Below are 23613 nucleotides of genomic sequence, written 5' to 3'. Positions count from 1 at the left end.
ACTTTTCAGTTCAGTTCACTAGAGTTTTATTTATATAGTGCCAAATAACAACAACAGTCATCTCAGGGCACTTTATATGGCAAGTTAAAGACCATATAGCATTAGAGAGAAAACAGAAACAATTTGATGACCCTCTATCAGCAAGCGCTTGGCAAAAGTGGGAAGGAAAAACTCCCTTTTACCAGAAAAAAACATCTGGCAAAACCAGTGTATACAAACAAATACATTTACACAATCCATAAAGAAAATCAGATTTTAATAGTTCATATTCACTGTTAACTTTTTGAAAATGGAAAAACAATCCTGTAAGCTGGTAAACCTGTTACAAAACATGTTCTGCAAATCAAAATCAAGTACAAACATGAACTCCCTTTTTTTCTTCATGAGTACACAGACATGTCTATTAACAAAAAAACCCCCAAAAAAACCCACAAAAAAGCATTCCCATGTCATGTTTACAGAGCACTGGGTTCAGAGTTTTAAGGGAAAAGTGTGTATAAATAAACTAGCAAAGAAACAAAACCAGTTGAAGCTGAAAGGGAGGTGAATGAGTTTAGACTTTGATAGAGCCATTTTTACTGTGTACAAAGGTCAAAAACATGTGGTAGATGGAGAGGAGGCACTGACAGGAAGCAGGTGCCAGGGGTGTGTGTTTAAACTTTTTTAAATGTACCAGAAAAAGGAAACCAGGAAAGAAGTAAAGGATTCTGTGTGTAGGATATTGTAGGTAGTTGTTTTCCAAGGATTGCCTGATCCTAAATATATGGACATGGTGACTGTGAGAGCTGTCTTTAAGGGATACCCTCATGCACACAGATTAAAAGCTTTTCATCTGGATCCCATTTGAAAACCCAAAATAAGAAACAGTGAAAACGATAAACAAAAGTGACAGAGACCACTACTCCTGTGTTGAAATACTGAAACAAAACAAATGAGTGGCAGCAAATTCCAGGTATTTAACGTGTAAAGTGATGTCACAGAAGTCATGTGAGTTACTTTCTTTGCATATAGCTGCTGATAACGATGCACCTTTATACCCTCGACGAGATAACAGGTCCACAGTGTAAGGAGCTGCGTTGGCATGGTCATATTTCTTCATTGTGCGAGATGAAAGATGAAATATCCAGTTTCAGAAATTTCTGAAGACCACACAGATCCTAGTTACTGAGGAAAGACTGAACACTTTTAAAACTTTTTACAGACAAGGTAACTGGCTGCACGGAGGTTGGTACATGATCCAAAAAACTAAAAAAAGAAGAAGAAAAAAAAATAGGATATGTCCATGCACTAAAATCTGTAGACCAAATCTGTAACACTTTTTTTAAACTGTCTGTCATGCCATGCTTTTTTTGTTGTGTCTACATTTAGATTGAATTCTACTGCAGAAAAATTCATCATCACCTTAACCCAAAAATGATTCCCACCTCCTGTTCTTCAGATGAATTGTTCTCCATGCACTGAATGAGTAATGTAGGGATGTGAATATACTATTACATCAATGCATTCCACCAATAGATCCTCAAACACCCTGTACTATGACAAGTTTTATACCTCTAAAAATATGTCTTTTATTTCCTTCTTTAATATCTTGTCTTCATGCTTTGCTGTTGAATGGTTGCATACGTAAATTCTACATTACCATAAAAACAATAAATTGTAAGTCTGAAATAAGAGATGCTATAATATATATTCTTTGTAGCTGGCCTTTATAGCTCACACTACGAGAAATTTGAAGAAATTTAAGTAAACAGTGCCTAAACTGTTGCTTTAAAGCAGACACATTATTCTACAAACTATCTATATGTAGACAGGATGGATAATATTAATTAAAGTTAAGTACACAGGCTTTTCCAGATTCTGAATATTCCCAGGAATGCTGGAAATGAATTACTGTTAATCGAAACAAGTCTGTTATTTGAATGAGATGATCTTATTTGGCGATAAGCGCCTATACGCCCCTTGTTTACTGCTCTTTATGAGTTTGAAACTTGCTAAACTAACTGTTAATTGCTTTGAGCTCTGCAAGTAAACAATATGCTGTTGAGTGATTTGATGACCAAGACCGCCCTCTAGTGGAAATGTCTACGAATTGCAGTGCTGCTGATTTGCGTCGATGCCTAAACATTAGATTTCATTGGTCGGCTGAACACAGGACAGAATAAACCCATGCAGCTGGCACATGAAAAGGGTGTTCAGATACTAAGATCGTATACTTTTATGGTGTTAATTTATAACTTGTTAGTATAATTAAATACTCTAAAACTACTGAATATTATTCAGTTAAAAAAATGATCCAAACCATAAAACAATGCATATTTATGAAACCTAATATGCTTAAAATAAACAATTTAAACATTTTTATAAAGCTGTGTAGGAGTGAATATGGCGTGTGGATCTTTTGTATTTTTTATATCGATGAAATGAAAGTTGTTGCTAATACTTAAATATATGCTATGTCATGTCTGGCAAAACGTTACATGATCCACTTTTGGTGGATGCTCATATTTAAATTCTGACTAAGTTCTACTAAATAAGGCACTGAATGGTGAAAAGAAGGTAAAAATTTACACCCCTTCCTGCCGAAACCCGGGATCGAACCAGGGACCTTTAGATCTTCAGTCTAACGCTCTCCCAACTGAGCTATTTCGGCGGTATAAACGTACATGTCATATATCTAGACCAAATGATTCCTACCTATGTGATACGTATGAAGTAAATATGTTTGTATGTGAACTTCGTATTCTCTGCCGACAGCTGATAGTTGACGTAAGTATATAGAGCCATAACGCTATCTAAAGGACTCAGGTAACGGTAGAATTTCCCTTCAAGCCGCTAGACGTCATAGTCCTGAGCCACAGGGAGCCATAAAGCAGTACGAAAATAAAGGTTTTAATAATAACGCCACTGCTATTACAAAGACAGTGAAAAGAACGAAAAACGACGGAAAAGTTTCAGATAACGTTGCATTTCAGCCGTGCTCAGTTACAATTGTTCCAACGTTTGGACACAAGATGGCGCCATTGGCGACCATAACATGCTGTTCCCGTTCATTGTTTTTATTATTATTATTATTATTATTATTATTATTACTATTATTATTATTATTATCACTGTTGTTGTTGTTACTGCTATGCTGTTTATGGCTCTTGATAAAAAAATAGCTTCAAAATAAAACTGATATCCAGCATCGTAATGAGCTTATTCTGCTCATTTTGTTGGTCAAATCACCATAGACTAGATGTATCATCAATTTGGGACTCTACTTCAATCAGGCCAAATAGATTTTTATTTACCTCAGACTGCTCAGCTGGGATGGGGTGGGATTTATATGAAATGAAGGCAATAAAAATAGTACATATTTACTGGGGAAAAAAAATAAATATATTTAACAAAATAATTGCAGCATATTTTACGGTTACTAGCATGCTGTATTCCATGTATCTGACATAGCACTGGATTATTTTTCTGCAATTTGTCCTTCACTGTCTTTTTTCTTCTAAAGCCCACATTTTTCCATTCTGAAAGTGCTCCTGATACACATCCTACCACATATTAATTACATTTGCTCTTACACACATTAAAGAAGACCTTTAGAAAAACAGTGTGAGACTTTGTCATAAAATTGCAGTCTGAAGCAATATTATGGGACTCCTCTTGGCCTAAAGTAGAAAACCATAAAGCCTGCTAATCTTATCGTTCTACACTTCTCTTTTTTTCTAACAGGGTTCTGCAGTGATGCAGTGCTGTCCCTTTATTAGTCATACAATATCACAATGCCAGTTTCTCTGCCTCCCGTCCCCTCTCTGTTTTCCCCCTAATCTCCCCTCCATTCTGCCTCTCATTCTCTCTCAATCTCTCTCTCCCATTTTTGTCCCTCTGTCATCCCTCAAGGTGACTTTCCTTCCTTCACAGACACTGCAGCTGTTCCTCGCTTTTGTTCTTGAAGGCCTGAGTGTGGATAAGAGATGAGAGAGATGCAGACCGGCGGAATAAAGAGAAGGAGAACCAAAGGAGAAAATGGAAGTGCGAAAGAGGAGGGGGACTGATGAGATTATCAAGCAGGATGGAGGAATGTACAGTTTTGACTCACTGCTCAAATCAGTAAGGCAACAAACACAAGTGCATGTGTGACGTGTGCAGACCAATTTGTTCTGGTAAAATTAAAAATGAAGTGTCAACATCAAGCGATTGAGCCGCCTTGACAGATGCTTACCTGAATAACAGGTTTCATCTTCATTATTACTGGATATTAGCACAGTTGTCACATCAGAGTGATGCATAGTGAGGGTTCACTACAGTCAGCACTAAATACTGCAAGTATCTGGGACAGAGTTTCTAAATTTAGGAATCAGAGAAACAGGGAGCGGAAACAGGAGATGTCGAAAGGGAGGGACAGCTGGAAAAAAAAGAGACAGATTTGGGTAGTGGGTCCAGAGAAAAAGGGATGAAGGAATTCCCAAGTTGTCCTGATGAATCCAAACAGTTCTCTGTTAAAACTGCAGATAACTGGGTGCAATTATGATAAAGACCAATCACATTATTCATGTCTCTTTCTTTCATTTGTCTTAAAAGCTTTTGCTCATAATTAAAGTGACGCAAATGTCATATTTTATTCTTCTCTTTACAGATCACATCTTTGTCAAATGTTAAACAGTCTTGAGATTTGAAAGAGATCACTTGAAGTGAAGACTGCTTGACCTTTCAGTATACTTGTCCGCAATAATTCTGAATGATGATCGAGTCTGTCTGTAATAAAGGTCTTCTTGGTTGTTCGGTTAGAAATCTGTATCATTTCTGTATGGCTTTGTGTTCACATTTTCCTCTCCTAGCTTAGTACCTCTAACCAATAGAAAGTTTCCTCTTATCAAATATTATAAACGGACTACTATTTCTATGGTTAGCATTGCAACAGAATGGCAGTCTGTCCAAGGTGTACCTCGCCACTCGACCTACGACAGCTGGGATAGGCTCCTGTCCCCCCTACAGCTCTGATAAGGATAAGCTAAAGAGAATTGATGCATGGATGGATACTACTTGAATGGTGCTTTTCTACTATTTCTGAGCACTCAAAGCGCTTTAGACTACAAGTCACATTGACACAGACATTCCTTAAGTGCTTTCTACCTATCACACTCCCTGTTGATGGATAAAGTAGGGTCATCCCGTCTGCACTGACCTTTCAGCTGGTAGACGACCTGCACTACCTGCTGAGCTATAACCACTTTTAAAATGACTCGACGCAGACATGTGGGAAAACAGCTTCTCCTGTGTAACTAAATTGGCTAATAATAGCAGTTCAATATTTGAGTGTTGACAAAAACAAACACCTTGGACATGATATGAGTATTGAGTGACACAGATGGACTTTGATCACCTTTTTAATACAGATGCTGTTCTGCTCTATACAATGACACATATTATAAATCTTATACAATACTAATATTTCTCTATACACATGGTAATAAATGTACAGTACAGTGTACACACATACAATATTAACACAAATTCACTTACATGTATCTTCTCTTTACAGTAACTTTCCAGCTCACCAAGAGTTTATCACAATGGCTGATTTTCTGTCCGGCAGATGATTGTGGCCAAAGTAAAAGATTTTATTATTATTATTATATTTTGGACTAAAACCTAACTCAGACTCTTTATTATTTACATCCCTGAAAAAATGTACATGAATACACAAGAATTACTGCCTTCTGTCTGGCTCACAAATAGTGTAAAAGGGGTGAGGATGAAAGAGGAGATAGCCCAAAGCCCTCCGAAGGAGCACTCCAAGTCTTGAGTCCATACAAAGTTAAAAGTGTAGTCTATCTACTTAGTGGACATAAATCTTTACTTACTGCAACACCCATAATACAACAGTTGATTGAGGGCTGGCTTATTGTTTTTGTTTGTTTCATTTTGTTTTATTTTTTTATTTTTTTGTTGTTTTTTTTGTCCAACAAGTCTGGGAATTTGACATAAAGCCCTGAGGAGAAAAAGAGACACCAATATTGTGTAACATGTCCAGGACTCAGTCCAGAGGCTGTCTGTCTCTGTGATCATTCAAACCTCTAACCAAAAGCAGTAACTCTGCCAGCCAGAGAAACAAACAGCTAACACAAAGAGGTGTCTCGCATCTGCGGTGATTTCACCATCGTTCTGATCTCTCAAGTTCGTCATGCTTGTTAACCTGCTGTGACTTGAGAGCCTTTTATTATTGAAGTTTTCAGAAAATATTGCCCTTTAATTATCACTTTAAAAGTGAAGTTGATCCTTTTTCAGCAGTAATTTTAGCAGTTTCCTGCCATTTATACATAGTTACATATTCTCTATATCGTTCACTTTTATGTTCAGCAGCTTTTTTTCCCCTGTTAATCAGAAGATTTCCTTTTGCCTTTCCGTTAAACATATGTTGAAAGCCAAAAGGTCTTTGTTCACACTCTCTTTGTTCACATCCTGTGGGTCATTGCTTTGCTCATTTATTGCACATAATCAGTGACACACGCACACATTTCTTCATTTACGCAACCACGCAGCTTTTGCAAACGCACATGCATACATGCACACTTGCAAACAAACGCTATCATACAAATATTCTCCATAACCGTGGTCATTACAGTTCATTTTTCCTTAAAAACAAACAAAAAATAAAAACTCATGCCTTTTAGCTTTTGCTTGCACACATTCTTCTAAAACATGGTGCTTATTGAAAATCAGGTCTAAATCAGTTTTTTGTCTTCTTCATTTTTTGCAGTTTCCTGGTTTAGTATGAGCCTGTAAACTTTGAATCTCAATGCTTGCATTTATCTGCCTTTGATTCTCTATATGCAAACAAGTTCACTCGAAGTTGACACATTGTTGTAAACATACAGCAGGACAATCAGCACCATAAGAATACTAATAACTCAATTAAGGCATGAAAAAAAATAAAGCAAAGAACGGGAAACAGAGACTTCCATTAATAATTTAGTTTTTGTCACTGAGAATATCTGTGCAGGTAGATATCGATGTGCTTTCACAGATAATGATTAAATATAGATCAGTGTGCAATAATTGGATGAGTGTGTGTGTATCTACCTGTGCATATGTACATGCACATGCAAGTTGAAAGTGCACGCAGGAGCAACACTGTCCTGTATGTATTCGCGGTTATCTATCCTTTACCCTACATGTGGGGTGGATGTGAGTATTATTAGCAGTCATGGCTATGATGTTGTCATAAAAATTTTGACTAGTATTGCCACAGAGACACACTGGCCATCTTGTCAGTCAGAAAGTGGACTAATGACAGCCTTGGTAAGGAGAGCAGACTCTAATAGAGCTCATGTTTCTCCACATCTGCATGTAGCAAGAGGCCAAGAGACTTTCTCCTGACCTTTATAAGCTAGCTGGTTGTCAGTTTTCCTCACACCCCATGGATCATTACACTTCATCTATACAATCCATCTCCATTGTCTTGGTAAGATACATATAGTTCTTCAAATTCACACACATATTCATACATCCACACTCTAAAGACCAGCCTCATTCCCTCACTGCCTCTGTGAGGCACCGATCAGTGCCATCACTGGCCTCCACCCGCGATTTGCGATTCTTTCTTTGGCCTCCTCCCTCCACCCAAGAGTTATGAATAACTGTCCCCCCACTAGGAGCTGGGTCCACTTGCAGAAGTGAAACGACCCTTTTCTTAACACGTGTTTTGAGTGCGCGGCGCAGTTTCTGCCTGGTGAAAGCATAGAGCAAAGGATGAAAGATGGTGGTTCCATAAGCCATCGCCAGGAAGCACAGACGGAGCCGCACCAGGCTGTCGCTCGGACCCATACACAGGATTAAAACATTGACTGCAGACAGAGGAGCCCAGCAGCCGAGGAATGTGGATATGATGATTAGGGACATTTTTAGGACGCGACGCTGACGTTCCCGACGGTCCCGGTGCCGCCGCACTGCTCGCCGCAAAGCGATGATGGCAGAAACTGAGGCCTGTACACCCATGGAGGAAGCTGGCAGTGGTGTGTTGGCGTGGGTCTGAGCTGAGGCTGAAGGTGGGGTTGGAGAAACTGGGGTGGCGGGTGTGGTTGCGATGGGGGTGGTTGCTGCAGTGCTGACAGTGGTGACTGTTGCTCCACTGTCAGACATCCCTTGGGGCATGGAGGAGAGTGGCGGGGGTGATGTCGGTGTAGGCGTGGGGGAGGGAATGAGGGAAGGATGACTGAGGTTCTGGTTCTGGTTGGAGGACACTACCTCTGTGGGCAGGCTTAAGTTCTTCTTCCTCTGCCTCCTGCAGCGTATCCTGCAGGTGGAGTCCTTTGCACGGGTACTCCTCATCATGTGAGAGCCGATGCGGATGTTGAGAGCCTGTAGGATCCTGGAGTAAGTGAACAACATAACTGCCACAGCGATAAAGAAGCAGGGCACTTGGAGGAGCAGGTGGTAATACATTGCCAAGCCTGTGTAATACCCCTGCCCTCCAACACAAAGCAATGTCCTGTTCTGCCATACTGGAGGCAGGTGTTGTGAAGGGGATGGAGGTGTAGTTGCGGGTAATAAGGAAGGTGACAGTGAGGAAAAAGTGGTGGTCTGTTCAGTGATGAGCTGAGAGTCATTGTTCTGCCTTTCCAGCTCCTCGTGTTCACCATCCTCAGCCCTTGAAGAGAAGAAGTCCCCCTCAAGGAAGGGCAGGAAGAAAACGGCCAGAGACAAGGCCCACACAGTTGCCAGGAGCAGCGCAGCACGTCTGGGGGTCAGCAGACGACTGGCTGGACGCACTGAGATGTCATATCGGTCCAAGCTGATTACTAACACGTTGACTGCTGTAGCCACGCTAGTGAACGTCACACAGGCCTCATGGAAGCAGCAAAGTGTGGCCAGGCTGCTAACTCCATTTTCATTTGCTGGCAGCAGGATCACAGCCACAGTGAGTGGCAGACACAGCACGCACACCAGTATGTCGAGCACATGGAGGTTGACTGTGACCAGGTTGCTGACTGAGTCCACCAGGTTGGACTGAGCGCAGTACAGCACAAGAACGGTCAGGTTGCTGCTGAAGCCCAACACAAGCTCCAGCATCAGCACAGTGGTCAGAGACACCTGAAAGCCCAGAGGGTAGGGCGTGCTCCAGCCCTCCTCCACGCCCACCTCACTCCCTCCATCCAGCAGGCCTACCCCCTGGCCATCACTGGTCTCCAGGAGGTCACGATAGCCTTCGGTCTCCATTGACGCCGCGGCAGTCCTTTACACATAGCAACAGAGGCCGGCGTACCTGACCATGTTCCCTTCTTCTCTGGCTCAAAGGAGACAGCGATGGAGGAGATGTGGTTGTATCTAAGAAAAATAAAAAGAACAGACATGGAGGAGAAAAGAAAGAGAGACAGAGAATGATCAAGCAGTTTGACAGTCAGTTTACTCAAAAATAACGCTGCACAACAAGTACAAGTCAAACTTGTCAAATTTCACAAGTGAGGGGAAGCTACTAGCTGAAGCTATGAGGGAGGTGAAAGTGATCTCGGCAGTCGAGCGGAGTTGTAGGGTGCAGTTCAAGCTGCTGCTGATGACCCATGATGTCTCGCTGGCCTCAACAGTGAAACAACAACATGCTTCATACAGTCAGTGGTAACAATTCAGGGAGGATGTGGGGCAGGATGTATCTCGGGGTGTACGTGAAGGTCTGAATGAATTAAACAGAGACAAATTATCTCTGAGCTGTATAGATTTTAACAATCGAGTGAAGATGTGTTTTTGTGATATACCTATAATCCACATAGTATGCAGAATTAAAAAGAAAAAAAAATTCCCTCATAAACATGAGTGGGCGAATGTTTGATTCATTCTTATGCAACATACATTATGTGGGTCAGAAAGCTGGCTGGATAAAGCATATACAGATAAACAGGAATAAACCAACACACCTGCACCGTCAAGATGTCAGTGACGTACTACGTTTTGGGTCTAACATCTACCTCTACGAGTACCCATTCCTAAGTGATTAACAACCCACCTTATGAATTTACGACATACCCGTACAAATCCAATAAATGTCAAGCTTTGTTGTTAAATCATCTTTCTGTTTTTTTGTTTTTTTCACGGGCTATATAAAATCTTCAGCTTCTACTTTCAGGAGCAGAGGTGGCAGGAGCATTGGTAGCAAGGACATTTGCAGTGCATGTCAACAATGCAGGCAGCCAACTGAGGGTGGCAGCAGTTAATAGTTCTCACAGGGAAATGTAACGAAGACGAATAGATCAATGATCCACAGACAGTGGCGCACAAACAATGCTATCAGAGAAAGACCAGCTCCCCTGGCATCCTCTCTCCACACCCCCTCTTTCTCCTTCTCCTTCCTACATCCTCCACATCCCTTTCTACTCTGTTGCTTTTCAGTTTGCTGGCTGACTGCTTTGCATGTACAGCATGTTATTCATGGCTGGTTGGACGCTTTCCTGCATTAGAGGGAATCATACAAAGTGATTAGGTCAAGAGAAAATGCCTTCATGATTTGCTTTAAGGAATTAAAGTATTCCCTCGAGTGTCTGTCTAAAGAAGAGCTACAGATCAGTGGCAGCGCTGACCCAAGCTTTCCTCTGCCACACTTTTTGTTCTCACCCTCTTGTTTGCCCTTTTCTCTTTGTTTTATTTCACAGTTTCCCTCCCATTTGTCATGTGGAAAGCACCTGCAGGCAGAGCAGGACTCAATGCGGAACAGTGGTCTATCTTAATTCACTAATGGGTTTCATGGGGTTTGCGGTGGTGCTGGAACATTGATTTAAAGCATCATCGATCTGCCAATTTAACAAGCCTGAGGCGAGGGAGCACATAAACACACTTCCTGTCACACCCTCCCAAGTGTACCTGTGGTCTCATTTTGATTTTGAGAGGCCGGATAAAACAGTTATGAGTGACTGTGTTCAATTCCTGTGTTTTAACTACAGTTTAAGATGTTTTCTTTAGTTTATCATTATTGCAAGGCAAAGTAACACGCATGGCTCAGGGGAACGAAAGTAAAATGTGGTGTTTCCCACTTTTATTATTGAAGTTTTTATGATTTTTATGATTTTTTTTCAAAATCATAAAAACTGAATCAATTCACAGACCTCATCACAGGAGTGAAACTTTAAAACTAAGTGGGCTTAGGTCTTTTAATGTTATCGATATTGGTTGTTTGTCTTTGATCAATATGGCGAACAACACACTGCAACACAGTGTCATGGAGCTAACACTCACTTAAACCAATCACAGTGGCAACATTGTCAGCATTGTGCTTTCCAGCACATGTGAGTGTTGTTTAACCGCTGTGGCAAATTAGGGTTGGGAAAGACTTTTAAATCAATAAATGGCTGACAAAAACTGAAAGGTGTAACACAACAGTCACCTGTCACCTAAACTGTATTTTTCACAGACATTGCGACAACAAAACAGAGAATAAAATTATCCACAAGTCAATCTCTTTCAGCAAACACCAGGTCATTATCTTCTTCTCTTGACTGTCCTGCCAATAATTACAAGAGGATGACTGTGTAGCGGGCCGGCAACGAGCAGACGGGATAGCTTTCAACAAGTGCAGTTTATCCTTTTCTATGGCTAATGAGTCCTGCGACAGAGGATACTTGGGATGAAGCCGTAAGAGTTACAAAGGGACAGAGGCAATAGAGTAGAAAACATCAAAGTTAGCATGTGTTTGCTCCCAGCAAGACAAAATGTCAGAAGGCCTTTATATGAGCAGCTGTGACTTCGACCTGCGGGCAGCAAAACTGACAATAACCTAGTTTTTACAGGGACGTGGGGAGAATAAAATTAAAGAAGACAGACGGGTAAACTTTGGGGAGTTTTTATAAAAATCACAGGTGTTTCTGTCCTTTTAGTGAGAACTTAAAACACTAAGGTTCATCTGAGGTTGCTGATCTGTCTCGTGCAAGTCGTTATCACAGTAACTGAGGAAAGTTGCAAGAATCATCATCAATCAATTTATTTTTTTTAGTTCTAACAAGTGTTTTGTGTTATTGTGGCATCCTTATTGCAATCAGTCACAGGGTGTGGGTGTTTGGATGTAAGAAAGTGGGTTGTTGGGTTGAGCGAGTTGTGGCAACAGAAGATGGCTGTAAACAAGGGGAAACTTTGCCAGCTGAAATTACATCAACAGTGTGATTGCCAATTTAGACAGGCGGGGGAACGATAGGAAAAACAAACTTAGAGGTACAAATTGTACGATTGCTTGAAAGTTTGAAAAAAGAGGTGAAAGTAAAAGAAAGAAACAGATTTTTGGATTGATTGTAAACCCAACATTAACTGCTAGGATGTCTGTGTATTGTGTTGCATAGATGTTCACTGAAGTTAACCAGCTAGTGCCAGAACCATAAACATAGATAGCATGACATTACTTGAGCACACAAGTAATTGTTAATAACAAGAAAAAAAAAAGACATAAAATATTAAGAAGATAATAAATAAAATACAGATGTCTGATCACAAAACAATAGGTGAATGTTTTTTGCAATGTCCAAGGCTTGTTTACTTTTTATGTTTCATGTCTTCTTAAAAATCAATCATGTTATTCCTGAAAATTCTGCACGTTATTTAAGAAACAGCATCTGTGGATAAATTGTTTGGCCATAATAACAAAGATGTGGTACAGTAATTCCCTTTTCCTGTCCATCATTTTAAGACCAAGTTTAATATTGTTAAATTCTAATATGGGTGCTTGACAGTATTTTTCAGAAAACCAATTTTGAAGTGTTATCCAAAAGGTTTGAGTGTAATTACAATCCAAAAACAGATCCTTTGAGGTTTCAATCTCTAAATCCCAAAAAGTACAGGTATTTTTGTCAATGTTGAATCTCTGTCTCAAAAATTCATTACAAAGATTAATGTCATTGATGATTTTAAAGTGAGTGGTAGACAGTTATACCAGATACCCTTCCTGGTTTATGTTTTCAGCTGGGCTTGAACCAGCATCATTTTGATTAGCAAAGCAAATACGTAAGCCACTACTGAGCACAACAAAGTGGGCTCAGGCGACGTGGCCCGAGCCCATGGACTCAGAAGGACAGTGTTTACAGAGGAAGACAGAAAGCCATTTTCCTGTATAGAGCTAGCAGTCTTCCTGAAACCACAGCTGTCGTCTTCTGGTGGTCTTCAGATCGAATGCAGGGTTAATGCACTTCTGCATTGGCTTAATGTTTGTGCTCCAGAAGCTACGTCAATGTTTTATAGAGTCTATGGCCTGAACATACCCTTGTAGAACACCACTTTGTACTTAAATATGGGACAGTAAGTCAAGTGTCCACTCTGCCCACAATCCAGTGTGAGAGGGAGGACAAGCGGTGCTGCCTAGAGATAAATTCTTTCCATTGTCTCTGATTTTAACCTTTTGGGCCATCGTGGTGGAGGGCAGGCAGTTGATAAATGAAACAGTAAATACAACAATGTTTGAGAACAGGGTTAAAGAGACAGGGCTGCCTGTCTCTGGTCTGTTTTTCCCTGTGCAACTCTCGTCGCACTTATGCCTCCTTGCACACCACTTACCACGTCCTCTCTCCTAGCCATCATAGTCAAGCCATCAGATAATGCTGTAGCACTGTCTGGCAACACAAACACCAGCTACCCCTGCATTAATGTGCCTTAGAATTAAAAGTTTGGCTAAGAAACTTTTTAAATAAGTATTCCTTAAGCCCTGAAACAAAGTATCCCACTTATTACACCTTTAAGGCATGTACAAAATTTTACATTGCAAAACGGCTTTGCCTTTAGTGCTAAACCAGGCAAATAAATCTGAGAAGCAATTTTAAAGTTTAATGCAGCAGCACTGTTCAATTCTGCTAAATTGGTTTGGGTAGCCCCATGGGTCCTCTCTTATCAATCACCAGCAGAATTTACAATCATGTACTGAAAGCGAAATAAAATGACTGCTTGGTTCGGTGTGGAACCAAATGAGTAACTGTCATCGGGAGATTTTACTCAGGCTTTACAGATGTTTTCATCACATCTGGTGTCTCATTTACTGTAGCTTGTATGACTCTCTCCAAAACAACAAACTGTGTCCTAGATTTCACAGCTTCCTGGGCCCTGCTGTCAGGGTCGTTATAGGTGTTGGGCAGGAGATGACAAGCTGTCAAGCCTGTTCTCACATTATCAGAGGGTGAATAGTAAAGCAGATCCCGTTAGTGCCAAAAACTTCAGTTTCCTCCTTTCTTTTCGAACTTTCCTCCTGCTTTGTGATCTTGCATTCACTCTGCACACAGGTACAAACAAGCTCTCCGTGTATTTAATTTGTACTCCTGACAACAAATTTGCTGCCAGAGGCTTAATTACTTCTTCCCAGCACAAGACAAACAGTCGGCATGCTCGCGTCCCAGGCATCATCTAAAACAACATGGCGTGAGGTGTTTCTTGCCATATTTCTTACTTTGAGAGAGCGTGGAAAAAGAGAAAAATAGATGAAGAAAAGGTTGTATATAAATAATTATAGCAAGAGTACAATACATTGTTCCAATCGCAGCCACCAGGGAGCTGACAAAATGCACTTTGCACGAGTTCAGAGTGAAGCAGTAGCTCAGTAGAAGTCAAGATAAAATTCAGGTTCCAAGTTAATGGCACAGCTCTTTGCCACCTGTGTTTACTCAACCACTGTTTTTATATTTTTTACTGCTTTCCTTTCATTAAACTTGGGTTCGAGACCCAACTTTGTAAAAACACTATAAAGTCATTTCCATTATGCTACCTCAATTGGTAAAGTCACTTGACATTCACTTCAAAACTAGTAGAACTCCCTGGACATGAACAACACACACACACATTTTCCTTGCACGTCTGCAGTGAAGCACAAACAGTTTATTGAATCTGGTCCTGTGTGTCGTGACCTCAGTCCATCGTGCTGCTGCGTGGCAGGGTATCTGCAGTACCTGCTGCTGCTGAAAGTGCTGATCTGTGCCTAGGATCATGTTCCAATTTTCACCTCAGTCCTAGGCAATATAGAAGTGACAGTGGTTGGTATGTATGAGACTTGGGATGATGGGCCAATTATGTAAAAAAACAGAAAGCTTTTAGTGCTCAAATTGCATCTATCTGGGGAAGAAACTAATTTTTACAGAAGGCAATATCTGCAGAATCTCTGCAGAGAGTTTGTTGTCTTTGGATGATTCATGAATCTGAGTGTTGCTGTAAGATGGAAAAATAAGACAAAAGACAAAGGTGTCAAAGGTTGAATATGAAGTGGAAGCACTTCAGGATGACAGATATACAGCTCTTTTTTTCCATGCAGTAAGCAGTACTTTCACTGGCACTGTGGATTGATTTAAGTTAGTCAACTTGGTGTCTCCTACTGCAAGAAGTTCTTAAGTTCTCCTGATGGATTTAAATATCTCTTTTAATTTGTTTAAAACTATTTAAATGTGCTGCGTCAGATTGGTGACCTGTCCAGGGTGTACTCCACCACCTGCCCTATGGTAGCGAGGATAGACTCCAGCCCTTCCACAACCCTGATAAGGATAAGTGGATGAGAATGGATGGATGGATATTTAACTGTGACTCTCTCCTCAAGGATGGAGATCGTCAGATTGTCAGTGTTCTTATGTAAATGTCGAGGCTCTTACCAAAAGCGATGAGAGAAGGAAAATGTTATAATATTAACCTGTACCAAGAGAGCACTGCCTCTGAGTACAAAGATGGAAGCTTCATTGTACTATGGCTTATTTAGGTTCCTATCTACAATATGGAAAAACTGTTATCTCCTTTTCTGATGGATTTTTCCTTGTAAAATGTCAGTACAAAATGGTAAGATGAGAACAAAGGCTTTGTTCTTTGATTCGACAAGACTATCACCAAAAGTTGACATTTAGGGAAGAAAGTAAATCAGTAGGGAGAGTGATAGGACAGGAGAGGAGATAAAGAGGGGGGGAAAGTGAATACAAACAGGATGATGGCGGATGCGGCACGCTGACTCATGGTTGTCTTAGGTATTCCTGATGTCCGCAACAAGACAATCGATCAAAGGCTTAATTCTCCCATGTAATTCATCTCGCAGCACTAAGGGCAAGCAGCCACCAGCTGGGCAGCAGCATCCCTGGCAGGCTCCCAGTAAAGCAGCCTGGACAGGCCAGCAATAGATCCAGTTCAGTGAGAGCACCAACCTACCTAATGTGCTCCTCATCAGGACAGCTTTCGGAACTTCGGGAGAAACGCACACAACAACATCATTACTGTGTGCTTGTTACAGGTGGAAATATCCACCTGTAACTCAACAACACTTCTCTTAAGTGAGGCCAAACAATCACAAACCCATAAAGATTTCAAAATGGGTTATCATAAATCCTGCCAAGCTTACCAAAGACATACAAGCACACGATGTAGTCCACAGTGTATTACTAACTGCCACCCACTGCCAGCCCACGTCTCTGCTTGCTCTCCCTGCCCGTCTGCACTCCACAGATACAGTGAAAGATGGATTGCTATCTGAGGCGAATGACATGTTGTGTGCTTAAGAAACTGCTGAATCCCAGCCACACAAGTGGAGGAGAAAGGTATGGGGGTAGCAGGAGGTAAGATAAAAGCGGGAGGTAGGTGCAGTGAGGGAGTGATGGATAGGAGGGAGGCTTAGGGGTGTGCAGATGGATGCTGAGTTGTGTGCTCGCTCGAGGGGAAAGTCTGCTCCCCGCTCACTACCACAATCCATTTCTCCTTTGAATAGTTGCACCATCACCCCCCTACACCATCTATCTTACAACCAGAACATGGCTCTTTGCTTTTATACTCTACAATATCTTTGTGTAATCTCCCAAGACCTTCAGGACAGACTGTGATTTTTAATATTAAACTAGCTTTATAATGCAACTGTGCAAGTAGCCTCCCATGGATTACACAAATTACATCAGAGACGCATAAAATAACACAACACTGGAATATCCAGACATCTTCTATATGATACATTATTTCTGACAGGTTGCTACCTTGACATTAATAAAGATGCCATGCTAGGCAGGTCTGTAATCTATTAGTTCAGCTCTGTATAGAAATAAGACTCTGGTCCCTAAACAGGTCTGGTCCACAGGGTGTGAGACATCATTACCACCTGACAGCACGTTCGATGGATTTCATTTGGCTCCCTGTTCGTTAAAGATACTCCTCTATATCATCTATCCAGCTCTAAACTGTCAAGCCCATAATTTTGTTATTGCACACACCACCCATCAATAAGCACTAATCAAGGCTGCTGTGCAATCACAGCTTTCTAAAAGAAGCAGCGATTAAAATCAAGTGTGAGAGCTGGTCAAAGCATAAATAAAACACAATAATAACAATAACAATAATAATGATGATGATGATGATGAGGTGGAGGAGGAGGCTGTCCACTGCCACATAATGACAGAATGGAAATGATTAGCAATGATATAAGACAACAAAACAGGATAGATAAATGCTCCTTCATTTCTTATGTGCTCTAAAGTGATTGTGATTAGCAATGTGTCTCTCCACTTTTCCATTTCAGCAGCATTTTCCACCAGGAATAATGGCCAGTCTGAATGGAGTCATCACGCTCAAGTGCTGTGCCCACCTCTCATGATTTATATTGTACTGGAGTGTTGTGAATAAATAGTCAAGTCACAGTGTGAGCTCTGCGGCCACTTTAATGACACTCTGGTAATGCCAAACCAGCAGCTGTGTGATAACAGGCTTAGCGCCACTTATTTAGCACAGAGTAGCTTGAATCCATGTTATTTTACACATATCTACATTGCCACACTAAATGTATCAATTCATAAATGCTCAAAGTCTCAGACAAACATGAGCTTTTATCCCAGGATGGTGGGATTGGTCTTTCTTTATCCTTTAATAAAAGGGTGACTCTTATTTTATTTATTGCTGAAAACTTGCATTAGATTTACTTACCAAATTATCTAGTACATAACCTGTGGAAACAGTTAGATTATGTCTGCAAACTCAGAAAGAAACATCATCATTTATATCTTAAAGAAAAAGCAAAAATTTTGCATTCAAAGTTTTATATCAGGGGTTCATAAATAGTGGACAGTTAAAGATGCTGTTTAGCTGCCTTGGGGGAACCTGGAGTTCCTAATATTTGGATATTTGATTTGATTGAATCTTTATTTTGAACATGTTGAAAAAGTACAACAAAATAGAATTAAAAGAGACAAATGAACAAAGCAAAACAAAAGGAAAACGAGCAACCACAACTCCAAATAACTTTCATGTTCAAAAAGGAGCAGGAAGAAGCATAAGCTTATTTAATCCCACCCCTTTTCCACTATCTAGTATCAATAGACTACAGAAATACCTCCTTGCAATTACATTATGTCATGTGTATTTTTTCTTTTTTTATTTTTTTATTTTTATTTTATTTATTTTTTTTTATATATACATATATGTTTCTATCTATCCAGATAGAAAATTTCAGTACGAAATTTCTGTTTTTCTCTGGGAAGGCATCCAACATTGTTTCAACAGAGTAAATCTTGACAAGTGCATTAATTGGGTTTGCACACTTAAGTTTTTCCTCCATCTGGAAAGATTGCTTAACACGGCAGAATAAACAATAGTGTACATGTAAAGAAAAGTATCCCCACACACCCAGTGGAGGCTTATTGTACAAGATTTGAATCAATGATGCAGTGATTGTATTTTTGTTTTTTAACACAAAACAGCAAGTTGGATTGTGGCTCCTTTATTTTCTTTGCATTTGCAAAGAGAGAGATAAGATCTTTTTCACTGTGTTCTGTGGAGTTGTATGCTAAACAAGCATATTTTCATGTTATCAATCCTGACTAGGCTCAGTTCACTGCACAATAACATCGAATTTGGTTAATTCTTTTAGGCTTATCAAAATGTTTTGCATGTTTCCCTGCAATCGTTGGCTCATTAAGGTTGTATCAGTGGAAAAGCATAAAAGCATGAGACCACTGTTGCTCTTGACTTGTGCATGAGCAGCTTTGTACAAGCAAAAACAGCAACTCAAGCATAACAACACTGCTCCATTGCACTACTAATGGTCAAAATCTCCAAAAAAGGGTGTAAAAGAAAGTGACCCACTGAAACTGTGTGTCAGCAACAGAGCAGCTATTTTTGTTTTTGTTTTTTATCATTCAAAGCTAATGGGACAATTTTGCACTAATGTAGTGCTCCCAGTCAGATTAAACTAAACCTGACCTTGCTTTCAATCAGTGGCTACAGAGAGAGAAATCTCTCTATGCACTCTCTCTCTCTGCTCTTTGAAGCAGACTTGCACTCAATGTCCACTCAGTGACTGAGCTTAGGAGAACTGGGGAGCAGCTCAAGAGGTCCAAAAGCTGAAAATTAAAGAAAAAAAAAGATTTGAAAGCATTTCAGTGCAGTGGAGTAAATCTAAGTGATGATGAAGTTGTCTGCACCAGGTTAAAATGATTAAGCTATCTCACTCTAGAAGGCAATTAAATCTCAATTAATGTCATTCATCTCCTGCAGACAGGACATCATTGTCCAAGAGGGGAAAGATTCACTGCAAGCATTTATATTGATGACAGATTTAGAAGTTTAATCTGAGGAAGGGAACACAAACACATGCTCAAACATGGTGTACATAACACCATAATGTCTATACACACCTTCAGCCAATGTAGCAGAGGTATATGTACGTGTAATTATATTACATCATAAGCAAATATGTTATGTAAGCAAAGCAAAAACAAAAACCTGCAGTGTTAGTATACAGATGGGTGGAATAATGGAGTTCTCTTCCTTGTTGCCTGTGCCTCTCTTTACTTGATAGTCTATTTACACATGCTCACTACACTCTGCTTTTCTAATGATGTATTGTTCCATCCTCTCTCTATATTTGCTCTTCGTGTGCTGTGCTTCTACTATCATCCCCCTCATCTGCTTCACCTATCTGTTTCTCTGCACTCGCACACATCAAGGAACAGTGTTATTTGGAAATTAGGTTTAGTGTGGATTTTAATTTCACACAGTGACCGCTGGTGCACTGAAAAGAAGGAAGAGCAATCTCAGCCATCATTTATCGCTCTGTCTGTGGACAAGGAAGTTAATGGCATTTATTAAGTCTTGAGTTTTCTTTGTTGTGCTATTCCCAAGGCTGCTTTTCTTTAAAAAATATTTTTAATTTCTGACAATTTTATGCACGAATGTGGGCACATTTATACTTCATGTTCAAAAATAGCACAGAGGTCTGACAGCTTTTATCAATGACTCAGGTTAACCGAAAAAAGGATGTGACCAGTGCAGTGGAAATATTGTTCTAATTAGGAACATACAAATATAGACACTGTTTGATTAATTTAACTACAGATGTCCTTAATTACAGCTGCTTTTAAACCTTGCTGGAGGCTTGGACAGCAGTAAATGAGATTTTCAGTGACTGCAGAGTGATTTTGCACACATCCTTCTAAATGTATTCACGACAAACAAGCAAACAAAAATTGAACATGACGCTTAAGTCGTTGAAAGTTTCATTGACAATTAGACACAAATGTAACACATTCCTTACATATAAAAAGTAAAGGGATATAATAAAACAATCAGTTGTGTTAAAACAAGATTCTGCCAACAGAGAAACTGGGAACTTACTATAGCAATGGAACAGCTCTCCCATAAATCTTGTGTACTTTTCCCACACTGATGTTGTCCTGCAGTACCCTTTAATCATCTCCAGTTCAGTGTTGATATATAAATCAGCGTGTCAGATTATAAGTACAGTACTCCATTGCTTATTGCACTGAAACAAATTATTGCTGCTTTTGACTGTGCTGCAACATCTAGCTAGAGAGTGACACGCGTGATGCGTCCCCACCAGCAGCATCAAAGCTCCTCTATAAATACACGCATAATCGCAAACACATAATGACCCATATGCAAAGCAAACATACAAGCTGCTACTATATAAGAGTGAATGGAAATGGAAAAACACTGAAACAATTAGCCCTTTTGAGACTCACAGCGGGGAATGCAAAAGAAACAGAGCTCTTAAATGAGCACACACGTACAAAAACAAGGTTTTCACTCGTAGTTTTTTGCATGATTGTACTCCTGACACATGACACTCAACATGAAGCTACATGTGAAATACATTTATCTGTCTTGTGTAACATACAATTTAACAACAGAGAGAGTTCATCTTTTTTGTTATTACAAGTCTTTTTAAAACAGGTTTTATTTTTATGTTCCAAATCAAGTTACTATGTATGCATCTTTGTCCAAAAAAGGGTTAAAAGTTACCAAAACTGATATAGTTGTGTTACTGAAGAGTACTCTTCAAGCCCCTTTTTTAGCTGGATTTTGAATGCGTTTAGTTTATCTTTGTAAAAAATAAACAGTGATCCCCCTTTTATAAGTATTTTTTTTTCTAGTTAGATTTACTGAGATAAAAACAATGCCCCAGTATTTTAGGCTGAGCTCAGCAGAAATTGTAATTAGCCGACACATTATTGCAGTATATATAGCGCTAGGTGTTACAAGTGATTACGACATGTCAGAGGGTGTGTGAAAGAGGAATTCAATGCAATAATGCGGGAGAATGTGAGAAATTAGTGAACAAAAAAGTTCATAAAAAATTCTTAATTCATATTAATTAATTAATTCATGCAATAATAAAAAGCTTCCTGCTGTGCACAAATATGATGCTATCTAGCAAAATATTTTCCTTCATTTTTATCATGCAGATGACTTCTTGCAAACGGGCAGCAGCACTGTAACTACTGGAAAATATGTTGCTTTGCAGGTGCAAAGTTGTTTGGCAGGCAGAAACCTATCTCACAAGACCAGTGTGCCAATGCTCTCCTATTTTATATCTAATGAAGAAGACAGGAGTGTTTAAAACCGTCCTGCTCCTCACTCAAAGAGACAGTCTGCGGGAAACTATCAACATAATAATGTAGACTTTAAAAACCATTGCTATTTCCTCCAGGAAATTTAAGGTAGACCGGGGAGCTTAACGGTGAGACATCATCACATTTTTTTTCTTTTTACATCAAAACTCTACAGCACAAACCATCCAGTCATTAATATTCATATTTTTCGCAGGCTTTGATGAAGGGCAGAAGCTCGGCCAAAAATATTATGCTATTAAGCATATATGCATAAATGTAAGATATGTAAATAAATGCAGGAGAGCCTTGATAAACTATCCTTTGAAATCATGATATCAGTGGGTTATAACAGTTCGAGACCAACTAATCATGTTTAATGTGGAATAATTTTATCTGACTAAAACATTAAACGTCAAAACGTTAGTTTATGCACCGAGTCCTCGCTCTTAAAACGATCAAACGGTGCACCTTCACCAAGCGTGGCGCATGCATGTGGCTGAAGCATAACAATCACTGTGGGTCTCTGAAAAATGGGGGACTTGGAGGATGAAAATCATCATCTGATCCATATTCAAAAAGAATCAGAGAAAAAGAGAAAAAAACAGCACAGTGCCCCCCCCCCCCAAAAAGAGATTTGATTTAGATATATTTTTTACTGCAATACAAGAAACTTATTGTCTGCTGTTACTGAACAGAACGATGAAGCCTATCTAAACCGTCACAAACTGCTGAATGATTGCTGTCCTGCTGATCACTTTATATTTGAGAACGAAAAAAAGCGATTAAAAAGATCCCCCTAATGTGCTGTTCTGACACCAGGTTGATTTGTTATTGTTGCCTGTAAGATGCAATAAAACTGTCTTATCCCGCCATAAGAGACCCAGCATTTGTTTTATTTTGCAGTATCCATTTGACAGCCAAAACCCTTTCTAGTCAAATGCGACTTTGGATGTATGCCTAAGATACTAGGAATTAATAAAAGCAAGTCTAATGAGAAAAAGTGCCTTAGACAGATGTTAAACTTACCAGCTTGGTTAATGGGAATTCCCTTTACATCCTACTGCAGGTGTCGGTGCGCTGCGCTTTCTCGAGCACTGGACCCCCGATTCACTCCAGCGCTCTCCAGGACAGCCGGCTGTCAGCCAAAAACGTGACCGGAATAATTTGCCTCCGTTTTGTCATAAATATTACAACGGGAGGGGGGGAAACCCTTCACGGCTGCAGATACGGGGCGCAGCCAGTGGCTGCTGTGCGCTCACGAATAAGGTAAGATGAGAGTGTGTCTTAGCGTTTTTCTTAGCCTCCCCCATTCAACAAGGCGCGTTACACCTGTCCACTTTTATTCCGCGGACTTGTACAGCATCCCACGCAAGGACCGGCCAAACGCGTGATCATGCGCTAACCGCTCGCTGGAGCGCAGTCGCCGCTCCATCCCAGCGACCAATACGGTGATCTGCAAGCGGAGGGTGGAGGGAGGATGGAAAGGGGGGTTTTCGTTGGAAGGGGTGGAGACAGGGATGCAGGAGGAGCGGTGAGGGGCTGGTGTGTGTGTGTGTGTGTGTGTGTGTGTGTGTGTGTGTGTGTGTGTGTGTGTGTGTGTGTGTGTGTGTGTGTGTAAGATGGTAGCCTTTCACAAGGACGACCTGAAATTCCTCAAGGGTGAACGCTCTTCTGTAGTAATTCAGTGAGATTTCCCAGTCTCCTACCCTCCCTCTCGCAAAACATTAGGCACACTTCACATGTCTCCCTCAAAGGAAAATGACTGGATATATTCTTGACATGATAATATCACTTTGCCCCCGCCACCATTGTGAAG

At 40.3% G+C, this 23613-nt stretch overlaps 1 protein-coding gene and 1 non-coding gene across 2 annotated transcripts; both read right to left on the bottom strand.

Moving 5' to 3' along the window:
* Positions 1-2577: 2577 nt before the first annotated feature.
* On the bottom strand, positions 2578-2650 carry trnaf-gaa (transfer RNA phenylalanine (anticodon GAA)). Its single transcript has one exon. It is a non-coding gene; the product is annotated as a tRNA-Phe (tRNA).
* A 2727-nt stretch (positions 2651-5377) lies between these two features.
* LOC134627778 (G-protein coupled receptor 22) lies at positions 5378-23238 on the bottom strand. Its single transcript, XM_063474162.1, has 2 exons — positions 22824-23238; positions 5378-9318 (listed from the first exon to the last, which is right to left on the bottom strand). The coding sequence occupies exon 2, from the start codon at positions 9208-9210 to the stop codon at positions 7522-7524; it is 1689 nt and encodes a 562-aa protein (XP_063330232.1). The 5' UTR covers positions 9211-9318; positions 22824-23238; the 3' UTR covers positions 5378-7521.
* Positions 23239-23613: the final 375 nt, after the last annotated feature.

The sequence above is a fragment of the Pelmatolapia mariae genome, linkage group LG5 (genome assembly GCF_036321145.2).
Source record: "Pelmatolapia mariae isolate MD_Pm_ZW linkage group LG5, Pm_UMD_F_2, whole genome shotgun sequence".
NCBI classification, from domain to species: domain Eukaryota; kingdom Metazoa; phylum Chordata; class Actinopteri; order Cichliformes; family Cichlidae; genus Pelmatolapia; species Pelmatolapia mariae.
The sequence above is the reverse complement of the archived record's forward strand: the minus strand, read 5'-3'. Positions and strand labels throughout refer to the sequence as shown.